General features: G+C 36.5%; 1 protein-coding gene across 1 annotated transcript; it reads left to right on the top strand.

Moving 5' to 3' along the window:
- Window positions 1-1,964: 1,964 nt before the first annotated feature.
- On the top strand, window positions 1,965-6,646 carry LOC130012183 (ADP-ribosylation factor 6-like). The gene is made up of 4 exons (XM_056099600.1): window positions 1,965-2,273; window positions 3,194-3,370; window positions 5,447-5,581; window positions 6,373-6,646. Exons 1-4 carry the CDS (start codon window positions 2,180-2,182, stop codon window positions 6,531-6,533), a joined length of 567 nt encoding a protein of 188 aa, XP_055955575.1. The 5' UTR covers window positions 1,965-2,179; the 3' UTR covers window positions 6,534-6,646.
- Window positions 6,647-13,850: the final 7,204 nt, after the last annotated feature.

Below are 13,850 nucleotides of genomic sequence, written 5' to 3'. Positions count from 1 at the left end.
GTTTCAAGCTTATGCAGAAATTTAGCGATTGGCAAAGTTACCAATTCATTAAAAACGTCGTAAATTCGAGACTGAAAGGGTTTCAAAACTACAGGAGAACATCCACTTTTACAGAGGTTAGATTTATTTGATATGGTCAACTTCAGATTTGGTGTCAAATGGTACCACGAGGGCGGTGACAACAAAAAAAAGCAATTGTAAAATATAGGCATATTTGCTAAAATGACACGGCGGCTAATATCGCCTTTTTTTTACTAGAAAAATGTATCTGAACACATACATAGATGTGTGACAATACGGGGACAGATTTGACTATCCTGGTCAAAACTTCCCAAAACAGCCTGGGACACTATCCTTCGTCACGGCACCGAAAAACGGTTCTGTGATGCTGTGATCAATTAGAAACTAACTTTGGCCTCCACTTTAATGTATATAAAACTATTAACTCTGGAACAGTTTCTTGGTTAACTATGTTTTTATATCTTTATAACATTCATAATATAATGGTTACATACAGGAAACTACACACACAACTATGACATTAAATATAAGCTAAATATAAATTCTCTATCCCCTAGCTTGTGTTTTGCGCCGGTGTTTCCCAGCCTCTCAGCCGAGCAGGCTGTGGGAGCGTTCTTCAGGGAACATTAAATGATGTGTGATTCCTATATACGAACTCCAAATGATGTCTTCACTCTAGTCTCTAAGCCGAGGAGGCCGTGGGTATGCTGTTCCCCTGGAAACTCCGAATGATGTCTAAAGGTAAATTTAACCCCGCTGTTTCTTATATAGAAAGTATAGATACATCAGCTATTAGGGCGGGACAATTACCATTTTTTGGTAAGTATTTCGTGTGGGCACCGTTTTACGTCAACATTATTCTATTTAATTGAACTAATCTGTGCACGAGATGACTGGACGATAGTACCCTACTTTCAGCATTTGATGGTGGCAGGAACTGTGGCGGGGAGGGGGGTGTAGTCTAAGACAGTTGAATCTTGCAAAATACCTACTTAACCGATTTCTCGTTGTCACGCATTAGTTTAACCACTTCAATATATTAAACAGAGCAGAGCACCTTACATAAAACTTGAATAACCCCTACCATGGACCGCCATGCCTCTACAAAATAAGAGTCCGATAAAATTACAAATTGGGTTTAACGTCCATTCGACACAAACTAGGTCATTTCGGGACTAACACATGGTTGAATTTTATTTCAATAATTCGCTTAGCAGTGGGGGGAAACAGGGCGACTCGAAGAAAACCCACGAGGTTGGATCGACAGGCGACCCTACTCTTTGTCACGTACACGCGGGAAATCGAAACCACGCCAATTAACATGATGACAGACCTTATGATACAGCGTGGATGCGTTCATTCGACTGTAAAATAGTCAGTAAAATAGAGCAGATAATTGAATATTTATGTTGATAGTTAACGCTGGGTTTACCTGAACATTGTGTATAACTCTGAAAAAATCAATAATTGTCTTTAATTAAAACAACATATAATTGATAGCTAAGAGTAGCTCATGTTGACTTATGTCTAAAAACTGGGGCGGACTGCATGGATCTCAGACCATCGGACGTGATCCGAGGGGTTATGGGGATCATCCGCCCCATTGTAAAAATAATTGACCTATATTTATTTAAAACAATCAATCAAATTCATTCACTGAAAATAGAATCCGGGGAGAAAAATGAATCCAGCTGGTTTCGTTTTCTCCATCGCGGTAGAAACTTGTCCCATGTTTACAAATCGTCCACTGTTTATATCTTTGATGTCACGTGATACCATTCTCTGGTGACGTCACACCAACCAAGCTGGTCTGATCAAACTGGGTGCTAAAAATAGATCGGCCACGTGTATCTGTCAAACGTTGCAGTTACCATGTCATGTTGATAGCTGATATAAAAACAATTTCTATCATGCGATATTTCAATAACTAAATAAACATCGAATAGAAACGGGTCTCTAGTTTTAACAGAAATACATTAATCAACAAACCTTGTGAGAGATAGAGAGAGATAAAAAGGCCGATCGAAATCAGTATTTGTTTTAAAAAGTTAATTTTGCAAGAGAGACGGATACCTGTTTTGTGAATTGATATTCTTCAACTTTCGATTCAAGAACATCATTTTAATTAGCCTACAAGACAGGATTTATTTAGGTTACAATGGGTTTATTTTTATCGAAGATTATTGAAGCTTTAACAGCTTTTAGCGGTAGTGATCCATCCCGGATATTAATGTTAGGATTAGATGCTGCTGGTAAGTAGAGAATATATTTTATTATATCTGATTATAGACGACTGGTATATTTACATACCGAGATAGGTTTCTTGAACCAAAAAATAAAACTCTTTATACACTGTTATTCAGTGCAACGTTAAATTTTCTGGATGTTAAAAAAAAAACTCTCAAACCAAATGACATTTTGATTATAATCGGCCGCATCTGGAACATCTATTTCATTTTTATTTTTTCCCTGCTTGTCGAAACAACGAGAAATTGTTAGACAAACACCAAGAACAATTTATTATTTACAACAAAACACTACCCAGGTGACATATTAAATAGCTTGAATTCGTATATTTTGTAGTTAAAAAGAAGAAGGCCTAAGGTATCAAGTCAAACGGAAATCGAAGTGAACACGTTAAAAGGGATCGTTATAGGCCCCGAGATTCACTTGATGGGTCGAGTAAAATGGCTAACTTATTTAGTCGCCATATTATCCACCCGGGGAGAAGGGGGTGGGGTGGGGCACTCCCCTTATCTGCCTGTTTGGGTTTCATCTCTCTATTCCCAGCGTCTTGAGAGAGAGAGAGAGAGATGGGGTTTAATGTCCACTCGACACAAACTAGGTCCTTTCGGGACTAACATATGGTTAATTTCATTTCAATAATTCGCTTCCGCGTAGGGGTCTTTAGGACCCGGAGAAAACCCACGAGTTTGGACATGCGACCCTACTCCTTGTCACGTTTCCAAGCGTCTTGAATGAAGATTACGTAGTATATTCATAATACAACAGTAATAGTCTGTTTTTAGAAATAGGAATGGCAAACCTGTTTCTTGTGCTTACTCATAGCATCAGTGTGTGTGTGTGTGGGGGGGGGGGGTCACATGGTACGTTTATTGAATATGGATCAATTTTTTTCATGAAAATGTAATAATAATTGTATTTTTTACAGGTAAAACGACGGTATTATATAAGTTAAAGTTAAATGAGACAGTATGTACAATACCTACTATAGGATTTAATGTCGAAACTGTCTCACCTGTTAAAGGTGTTACATTCACAGTGTGGGATGTTGGAGGACAAGAAAAAATTAGAACTTTATGGAGACATTATTACCAGAACGCACAAGGTAGTTATTGACTTTTATAGAATTATATTGATTTTAATTTAGGTCTGCTCGAATTAGAAATTAAAAGGGGTTGTGAAAGCCTTCTTATACTTCTGTATTATATGACTAACCTTTATAAGTTATGTATGCCTTCTACAGGTGACGTCACATCTCGAGGCGTAGATCATTGGCTCTATGGCGCGTGTATCGTTTACTCATTGTATATACAAAATTACACTCAATAGGAAATATTTTTCATCTAGATACACTATAACATAATGACTTATGTCATAGAGGCGTCCTGCCATATTAAAATACGTGTTAGTGATTGTAACATAAACCTGTCGCTATCAATACGCGGCTGGAGATCTTGGTAGTATTCCTTATGTCATTGCGTAACTATAACTTGTTGTTGGCATGTCTTATCTGACTTTCTTTGTCTGATAAACTATATTGAATGATAAACCTTCATATGATGCTTGATACATTAGACAGGTGTCTAATGAGCTCCTTTGTCTCGAATACGTTTATAAACTCAGAACAGAAACGAATCTTCAGGCGGGTCCAGGAGGCCATGCTAGGCGGGTGCCTAGATCAAGGTACCTAATGGATACGAGGGAGGTCCAGGCAGGACATGAGGGCAGGCGGAGGCTAGGCGACGTCTGGTAGTTAACTCCAGGCCAGGCAGGTTTGGAGTTAAGACCGGACAACGGCCAACTAATGTAATTTAGTCCTGGGTGTCTTTAACATTACGATGTTTGTACATAATATGTTAGAAGCAGAATAAAAATATTATATTCGAAGTCACACCAGTGTTGCCTCCAGAACTTGATTTAAAGAAATACTGTCACAACACTTCAAACACCTTTATTTATTTTTCTAATACTTCAAAAAAAAAAACCCCAAAAAAACCCAAACTAACAAACAAACAAAAACGGACCCTCCTTCACCATTTACAGGGGATACAAGACTTGAAAATCTGACAATTCTCTCGGCCGACATCGGGGTCTCTCCACTCAATTTGATTGGACCATGCTGACTAGTAGTATAGATATTCATTATTATGTAACGACATCGATCATCTTGATAGAACATCATCCATAATTCAAATTAGTTTACATTTATAGAAAGGTCATTAAAGTACTGTATATATACCATTTTAAAAATGGTATACTTAACGACTGAAGCCCTGACAACAAATTTACTACTAATAAAGCATACAGGAAATTAATTCCTATCTGATCTGGCATTACGTCATTTTTTTGAGTTTATGATTATTCATCTACGCTTCAATTCCTTTATGGTTAAAGTTACTTTTACTGACATGATTTGATAATTTGAGTATATGATTATTTGATCTTTGTTTGAGTATAAAAGTTGTTTCGTCGGTTAAGTTGTTTTATTCCTTGTGGTTACAGATACAGTTATTGGCATTATTTCGTACTTTATGGTTAAAGATACGGTTATTGGCGTTATGTCATACTTTACGGTTAAAGATACGGTTATTATGCCATACTTTATGGTTAAAGATACAGTTATTGACATTATGCCATTATTTATGGTTAAAGATACAGTTATTGGCATTATGTCATTTATAAGGATACAGTTAGTGGCGTTATGTCATACTTTATGGTTAAAGATACAGTTATTATATCATACTTTATGGTTAAAGATACAGTTATTGGCGAATTGTCATTTATAAAGATACAGTTATTGGCATTATTTCGTTCTTTATGGTTAAAGATACGGTTATTGGCGTTATGTCATACTTTACGGTTAAAGATACGGTTATTATGCCATACTTTATGGTTAAAGATACAGTTATTGACATTATGCCATTCTTTATGGTTAAAGATACAGTTATTGGCATTATAAATTCTTTATGGTTAAAGATACAGTTATTATATCATACTTTATGGTTAAAGATACAGTTATTGGCGTTATTTCGTTCTATATGGTTAAAGATACAGTTATTGTCATTATAAATTCTTTATGTTTAAAGATACAGTTATTATATCATACTTTATGGTTAAAGATATAGTTATTGGCATACTTTATGTTGAATATATGATTAATTGATCTATGTTTTAATTCTAGGTTTGGTATATGTTGTTGATAGTGCTGATGTTACCAGAATGGCCGAAGCTAAAGAAGAATTACATGCTATATGTAAAGATATCCAAATGGAAGGTGTACCTGTTGTCATTGTAGCCAATAAACAGGATTTACCTGGTAAGGTCACTAATTACAAATTTCACGATTTCCTGACACATTTACCGTTTAAAGTGGACGTTTCGCTTTCAAAAAGAAAATAAAAGTAACCCTAAGCAAGTCAAAATACAAATTGAGATCGGATTACTTTGAACCTTATTTTCACCTCGGCTCTCAGCTCTACCTTCTTATCGACTGAGGGGGGGGGGGGGGTGTATGGCCGAATGGTTAGCGCCTGCGCGTTGTATCATAAGATCTGTCATTAAGATAACTGGCGTAGTTTCGATTCCCAGGTTGTATGTGACAAGTAGTAGGGTCGCCTGTCCAACCGGGTACCCCGGTTTCCTCCCACTGCTAAAGACCCCTACGCGTAAGCGAATTATTGAAATAAAATTGAGCCATGTGTTCAGGCCCGTAGCCAGCTTGTTAGCGTCGGAGGGACAGTGAAGTTTTTAGGGGGGACACACCCGGCACAGTCTACAGTAGGTATTTTAGAGCTATGGTCGGCAATTTTTTTTTCGGGGGGGGGGGGGGGCTTGCCCCCCTCTGGCTACGGGCCTGCATGTGTTAGTCCCAAAATGACCTAGTTTGTGTCAGTGGACGTTAAACCCCATTTCTCTCTCTTTTGAGCGACATTTTAAATATATTCATTTTTCATTATCTATTTTTGAACTATTATACCAAGAACAGTATGCATTTTTAAATAAAATCTTTTTATGCGTGAAGGACGTGGGGTGAATCTTTTTATTCAAAATAGTATTCCATTATAAAATTCATTTATTGAGATTTGTTATTTTATTTGAATAATTCAGGAGCGTTAAAAACATCTGAAATAGCTGATCAATTAGATATGATGTCATTCCGAGATAGAAAATGGTACGTTCAAGGAGCTTGTGCTAAAACTGGAGAAGGAATCTATGAAGCGATGACTGAAATGGCCAGATTAACAAAATTATTCCAGAGTAAAAGATGAGGGAAATTTCAAAATAATGATTTGTGTGTGTATTAAAAACAATGGATGAACAAACTAGTGTATATATACACATATCAGTTCTATTGTTTCAACACTTACAATCTGATTAAAAGATGAGGACAATTTCAAAATTACGGTTTGTGTGTGAATTAAAACAATGGCTTAAGTCTGTAATTATCAGTGCTCCTGAATCAAGCCCGATTGAATGTTTTTCTTAATCTGTGAAGTCAGGACACGTGGGTACTTCGTGAAACCTTTAAATGTAATGAATGTGTGTAAAAAATTGGATGTCAGAAGCCTTTTCAGTTTTTACTGTAATTTATAATCAGTTATGTTCGGCGAAATACTCCAGAAGTCTCAATCGAATGACAAGCTCTAGCGTCTAGTTATTCCAGTCTACTACACTGATAGTATTTATAGCGCATTCTCTCACGAATATAGCTTGTCTACGATATCACCTTAGGTGGAAGTGGACGTAAAACCCCAGAAACGAACGAAACGAACGAACGAATATAGCGTCACCGTTTGACATGACTCGTGGAATATGTCTAGCCTAATTCTTCGGGTCCCTTGTTACAAATGAGGCTGAAACGCATTATGGTACACGATTCGTGTACCAATTGTAAAATGTTTATTTTGTCTTAAATATTGGATATCAGAAGCCCATCTTTTACCGGTAAGATCACAACATCAATGTTGATTTAGATTGACAAATAATTCGTGTTTTCAGTGTCGAAGACTTTGAATAATATCCCCGTAGAGACTTAGCTACTTTAAAGGAGCTAAATCGCTAACATTTTGGGACCTAGAAATTCACAAAAGTGGGTCGCAACGCATATAATACTGTAATATGAATGTATATAAACTGATTTACATTTAATGGTTTCCGTTTTTACTCCAATTTCAAATCAGTTATGTTCGGCAAAATAAGTCAGCAATCTCAATCAAGTGCAAATTTCTAGCGTCTAGTTATTCTAGTCTACATAACTCCATTTGATTTGGTGCAATGTGTGTAGCCTCGTCCTTCGAGTCTCTCAATACAACTGGGGCTGAAGCGCATTATGGTACACGATTCGTGTACCAATGACTAAAAAAATTATTTTATCTTAAATATCGGATATCAGAAGCTCATCTTTTCCCGGTAAGTTTACATCATCAATGTTGATTTAAATTGACCAATAATTCGTGTATTCGATGTCGAAGATTTTGGAGGATTTTGAGTTACGGACTTAGGTCCTTTAAATGTAATGACATGACGTGTAGAATGTGTCTAGCCTAGTTCTTCGGGTCCCTTGTTACAAATGGCGCTGAAACGCATTATGGTACACGATTCGTGTACCAATGCTAAATTGTTTATTTTGTCTTAAATATTGGATATCAGAAGCCCATCTTTTCCCGGTAAGATCCCAACATCAATGTTGATTTGAATTGATAAATAATTCGTGTTTTCAGTGTCGAAGACTTTGGATGGTATTCAGATTGAGACTTGGCTACTTTAAATGTAATGACTATATGTGATAATATTATAAAGATCAACATTATTTCACGAGACAATGCAGATTTATTAATAACCTTATACTTCGCGGAGTCTTGTGTAATGAATACGTGTGATAATATTATAAAGATCAACATTATTTCACGAGACAATGCAGATTTATTAATAACCTTATACTTCGCGGAGTCTTGTGTAATGAATACATGTGATAATATTATAAAGATCAACATTATTTCACGAGACAATGTAGATTATTAATAACCTTATACTTCGCGGAGTCTTGTGTAATGAATGTGTGTTAAGATCAACATTATTTCACGAGACAATGTAGATTTAACCTTATACTTCGCGGGGCCTTGTGTAATGAATGGAACGAACTGAAATTGATAAATATGTCTGTGATTTTAGAAAGATCAATAATAATTGTACCAGAAATTACATGTTATAGAATTTGTGCACTTGCCGTATACAGCCTTATTGAATTTGTGCACTTGCCGTTTAGTCATATTGCACAAAACCATAAACCGTATTATATAGATTTATATAAAGTTCATGACGTAACTAAATCTATCAACCTTATAATTGGTTCATATTCAATGTTTAAGATATCTTATGAACTTGTGCACTTGCCGTAGTCACATTGTACTAAACCAATCAACCTTATAATTGGTTCATATTTCAATGGTTAAGATATCTAGCCTTATTGAATTTGTGCACTTGCCGTAGTCACATTGTACTAAACCTATTAACCTTATAATTGGTTCATATTCAATGTTTAACATATCTAACCTATATTTGTATGTATTTTTTTTTAATTACTTTGTAAATATTTCCCAGGTAATTTATACCGACTAAACCTATCAACCTTATAATTGGTTCATATTCAATGTTTAACATATCTAACCTATATTTGTATGTATTTTTTTTTAATTACTTTGTAAATATTTCCCAGGTAATTTATACCGACTAAACCTATCAACCTTATAATTGGTTCATATTCAATGTTAAACATATCTAACCTATATTTGTTTGTATTTTTTTTTAATTACTTTGTAAATATTTTCCAGGTAATTTATACTGACTAAACCTATCAACCTTATAATTGGTTCATTGAATTTTTAACATATCTATACCTATATTTCTATGTATTATTTAATTTGTTAATATTTTACAGGTTATTTTTCATTACTTATATAATATAATTCACTCTGTACATATAACGTTAAAGATCCCTTGGCAGTTGGAATTCGCTGTAAGAGTTGGCCGTATATATACATAATATGAGGGAATACAATTCATTCTGTACATTTATCTCTGACGTCATCATTTAAAATTCTATATTAGTATATATCATGGTTAAATTCTCCATATTTTGTTGTAAATGATCTATATCTGAAATAAATGTTTTCAAGTTATGAATTATGGTTATATTCTTACAGTCAGCCAGACTTTATGGAGCAACATTTCTCCAGAAATTTGTTTTTAATTTTCACCAGAGACTGGAAGCACCAGCAAGGTTAATGGAATGTAAATACAGGTTAAAATGGCAGGAGAAGTCAATATGGAATCTACTAAAGTCAATATTGTGATGGTTTAGAGTAAGAGAGGGAGGGAGATGAGGTTTAATACAATATAAAACTAGGTCAGGACCGGGTGTGGGGAAACCGATGTTTGGGTACAGGACTAGAACTCGTGGATTTCCGAGAGACTGAGACAGGAAAGAGAAAGAGGTGGGTTTAACTCCACTCATCCCAAATATATTAAGTGTTTGAGAGAGAGAGAGAGAGAGAGAGATGGGGTTTAACATCCACTCAACCCAAACTAGGTCATTTCGGGACTAACATTAGTTCAATTTTTGTTCAATAATTCGCTTGCGCACAGGGGTCTTTAGTGGGAGGAAATCGGAGGACCCGGAGAAAAGCCACACGGGTTTGGACAGGCGACCTTACTCCTTGTTACGTATAAGCGGGGAATCGAAACCCCCGCCAGTTGACTCAATGACAGACCTCATGATTGAACACGTACGCGCTACTCCCCTCTAGCCCCACCCCACCCCCACACCTCATTGGTTCCAATCTTTATAGGCACATAGGGGACCGTATTTGACAATACCCTCATCATAATTTTGTAGGGGGTTGATTATTTAGAATTTTTGCTACAGGGGTTTGATGTTGACTGGGATAAAAATCTCACTTCCGACACAATGATTGCTCTGCAGGAAGACACTTTACACTGCCTATCCCTCCGCTGTAAAATCATCTACAAATGAAATTGCAAATTTGATCCGTTTTCTCCAATTCTAGACCAAAAGGTCAACAAAAAAATGCAGGAAGAGGGGAGAAAAAAATAAGGGAAAAATTGTATATTAATAACTTGCACTATGTTGCCATCATGGAATAAGGGGAAATAATTACTAGTCTTAGTCCATACAGTGTTTCTTTTTGCTGCAGTATGTTTAATGGATTAATTGAGCCCCTTTTATGGATAGATAATTGAGAATATGTATACTTTAATTCAGCAATCACTTATGAAATAGTTTTTTTTCACTTAATCCCTAGAGGTCCCCCGACTGGTGGAGGCCCCAGGGCTACAGTCCCTAAAACCTATATGCCTTAAGTATCCAGCTGAGGATCACGGTGGGTAAGACGCTGGCTCGCTAGCCTGGAGATCGGGTGTTCGATACCTGTAATGGCCAAGAATGTTCATTCAGATTTTCCGGCATGGTTCCCCCTTGTCAGTGATGCAGGACGGGGAGCCGGACAAGGACAGCTGTCTAGTCGTTTGGATGGCACGAAAAACCAAGGTCCCATGTACACATTGGCATGCACGTGTAAAAGATCCCTTGACAGTTGGAATTCGATATAAGAGTAGGCCGTAGTGCCGCTGTCCGGGCAAAATTTCCCCCATAGCATACTGTATGGCATATGCCCGTCTTCATTAGCCCAGTTCGGAGTAGGATGTTAAACCCCATTTCATTTCATATTTAATTATCCAGCCATGATTTATATCAGTTCTCCAGGAGTCACCTAGACTCACAAACCAGGATATCTTGTGTGTAATAAAGTTGTTGACCATGAAGTTCCTGTGGATGTTCAAGTCTGGTTTCTACCTGTCAGTTGTGATTGACATGGCAACAATGACAAGTGCAGGGATCGTAATCAGCTGATTAAAGTCAGCTTGAGCCACTTGACGTTTGAAACAGCCGATTGATAAAACAATGAACTGGTCATTATGGTATCATAAATCAATCTCCTTTCGGCTCATATATAGAGGTCACAATTCTATGAAAAACAATTACTGCTTATTACTGAGTGAGTTTCGACTAGGCTTCGATTACTCGAGAAGCCTGGTCGAAACGTCGCTCAGTAATGCTGAGCAGTAATTGACCGAGCAATGTTTCGACTAGGCTTCTCTAGTAATTGAAGCCTAGTCGAAACAGTAATAAGCAGTAATTCTATTCCAAAGAATTGTGACCTGCATATTCCAGTTCAATTACTAAATGCCATTGAAACAATTTACTTTCGACTCAATTACAAAGAATTAATTATTTGTGGATTTAGATGAAATGGTGTTTAATGTCCTACTGGGTTAATGAGAGAGAGAGAAATGGGGTTTAACGTCCACTCGACACAAACTAGGTCATTTCGGGACTAACACATGGTTTAATTTTATTTCGATAATTCGCTTGCGCGTAGGGGGTCTTTAGCAGTGGGAGGAAACCAGAGGACCTGGAGAAAACCCACGAGGTTGGACAGGCAACCCTACTCCTTGCCACGTACAACCAGGGATTCGAAACCACGCCTGTTGACTCAATGACAGACTTTATGGTACAGCGCGCACGTGCTAACCATTCAGTCACACACCCCCCCTGGGTTAATGAAGTGGAGACTTGTTGATTTAGACTAGAGTGGTTGGAGATTGAATAATTGTAGACCATAACACCTCTGTCAGGGCAAAATGTCCATAATAACACTACAGTCGGTCATTCAGTCGACTGGCGTGGTTTCGAATCCTCAGTTGTACGTGACAAGGAGTAGGGTCACCTGTCCAACCTCGTGGGTTTTCTCCGGGTCCTCCAGTTTCCTCCCACTGCTAAAGATCCCTATGCGCAAGCGAATTATTGAAATAAAATTAAACCATATGTTAGTCCCAAAATGACCTAGTTTGTGTCGAGTGGACATTAAACCCCATTTCTCTCTCTCTCTCGCCATAATAACACAATATGCTGTTCTTCATTGGCCCAGTTGGTATGATGTTAAACCCTTTAAGTTCTGCAAGCTGAATTCCCAATAGTTAGTCCCAAAATAGTTACTCTCTCTCTCTCTCTCTCTCTCTCTCTCTCTCTCCACCTGTAAGTTCTTCAACAAAACATAGAAGTTTTCATAAACCAATAAAATAAATTTATGAACTTTATTGATAAGATATTGAAAATAGAAGCATTTCACAAACCATGTAGACATGTTAAAATGCATGTATAAATTTAAGCAAAAATTGAATGCAAACCATTCAAAAAATTGCCAACCTGAAAAAATGTATAAAAACTCATTGTCTGTGGAAACTTAACAATACGCTTGTGCTCTAAACAATGTTTATATTCTAAATATATTATATCACACAAAAGAATTTTAAAATGAATGCACTTAAACCAAGAAATATGCATCAATATTAAAACAAATTCTTAAATTTTATAATGGATGCAACTAGAACAATAACGTGTGAACCAATATTAAAGTACACACATGAATTTTAAAATAGGTGCACCTGAAAACACAGCGTGCACACCAATACTAAAACACACACATGAATCTTAAAATGTGTGCACCTAAGAAAAGAGTGTGCACCAATATCAAAACATGTACGATAGATTTCAAAACGGATGCACCTAAGAAAAGACAGTGCGCCGATATTAAAACACACACGTAATATATTTCGAAACAGGGGCACCTAAGAAAGGAGAGTGTGCACTAATATTAAAACACATAAGATATATTTCAAAATGGGTGCACCAAAGAAAGGAGAGTGCACACCGATATTAAAACACACACGTAATATATTTCAAAACGGATGCACCTAAGAAAGGAGAGTGTGCACTAACATTAAAATGCACACATACGATATATTTCAAAATTGGTGCACCTAAGAAAAGAGGATGTGCCCCACTATAAAAAATACACATGTAGTTTAATATGGGAATAAGTTCAATAGACACACTTAATTGTCAGACAAAAGGAGAGAGGGAGGGGTGCACCCCCTTGTCCATCCCACTGAATCCACCCTTGCATCAATAACTGTAACAAACTATTATCACGGGAAATACTGCACACAAATTTATCGAGAGTAGTTATCTATTAGTTCTATTCAAAAATATTAGCAAAAAATCCTTCACCATTACTAATTTATAGTGCAACACATCAACGTTATTGGTTTTATATATCGTATCTTAATATCATCAATATCCAGTAAACAGTTCTCTATTATAAAGGTTTTACAAGTATAACCGCTTTGATTTGTTCAAATGATAGTAAATATATTGTAATGGTGATTCCTATCAAGGGAGGACTGGGTAGCACTGGGCCCTCAGACCAACTGGTTTCGTTGGACCCCCATTGCAGTGTAGAATATGTGACACGACAAAAAAACAAAACTAGCACATCACTCATAGATCCTTTTTCTCCTCGGATTCAGGCCATCATAGTTTTCAGTCAAATGTGAAGATGAATTTTATTTATTTTGAAAAATATATATACCGGTATTCCTAATTTTATTTGCGCTTTCTTTCGGCCTTAAATGTTATATTAACTATTAATTAGACATTTATTAAC

Source organism: Patella vulgata, chromosome 3, assembly GCF_932274485.2.
Source record: "Patella vulgata chromosome 3, xgPatVulg1.2, whole genome shotgun sequence".
NCBI lineage: Eukaryota > Metazoa > Mollusca > Gastropoda > Patellidae > Patella > Patella vulgata.
The sequence above is the reverse complement of the archived record's forward strand: the minus strand, read 5'-3'. Positions and strand labels throughout refer to the sequence as shown.

Coding starts and splice junctions, on each gene's coding strand:
- LOC130012183 (XM_056099600.1), top strand. CDS start 2,180: ATGGGTTTATTTTTATCGAAGATTATTGAAGCTTTAACAGCTTTTAGC. Junction 2,274..3,193: donor GTTAGGATTAGATGCTGCTG/GTAAGTAGAGAA, acceptor TATTTTTTACAG/GTAAAACGACGGTATTATAT. Junction 5,582..6,372: donor CAATAAACAGGATTTACCTG/GTAAGGTCACTA, acceptor TGAATAATTCAG/GAGCGTTAAAAACATCTGAA.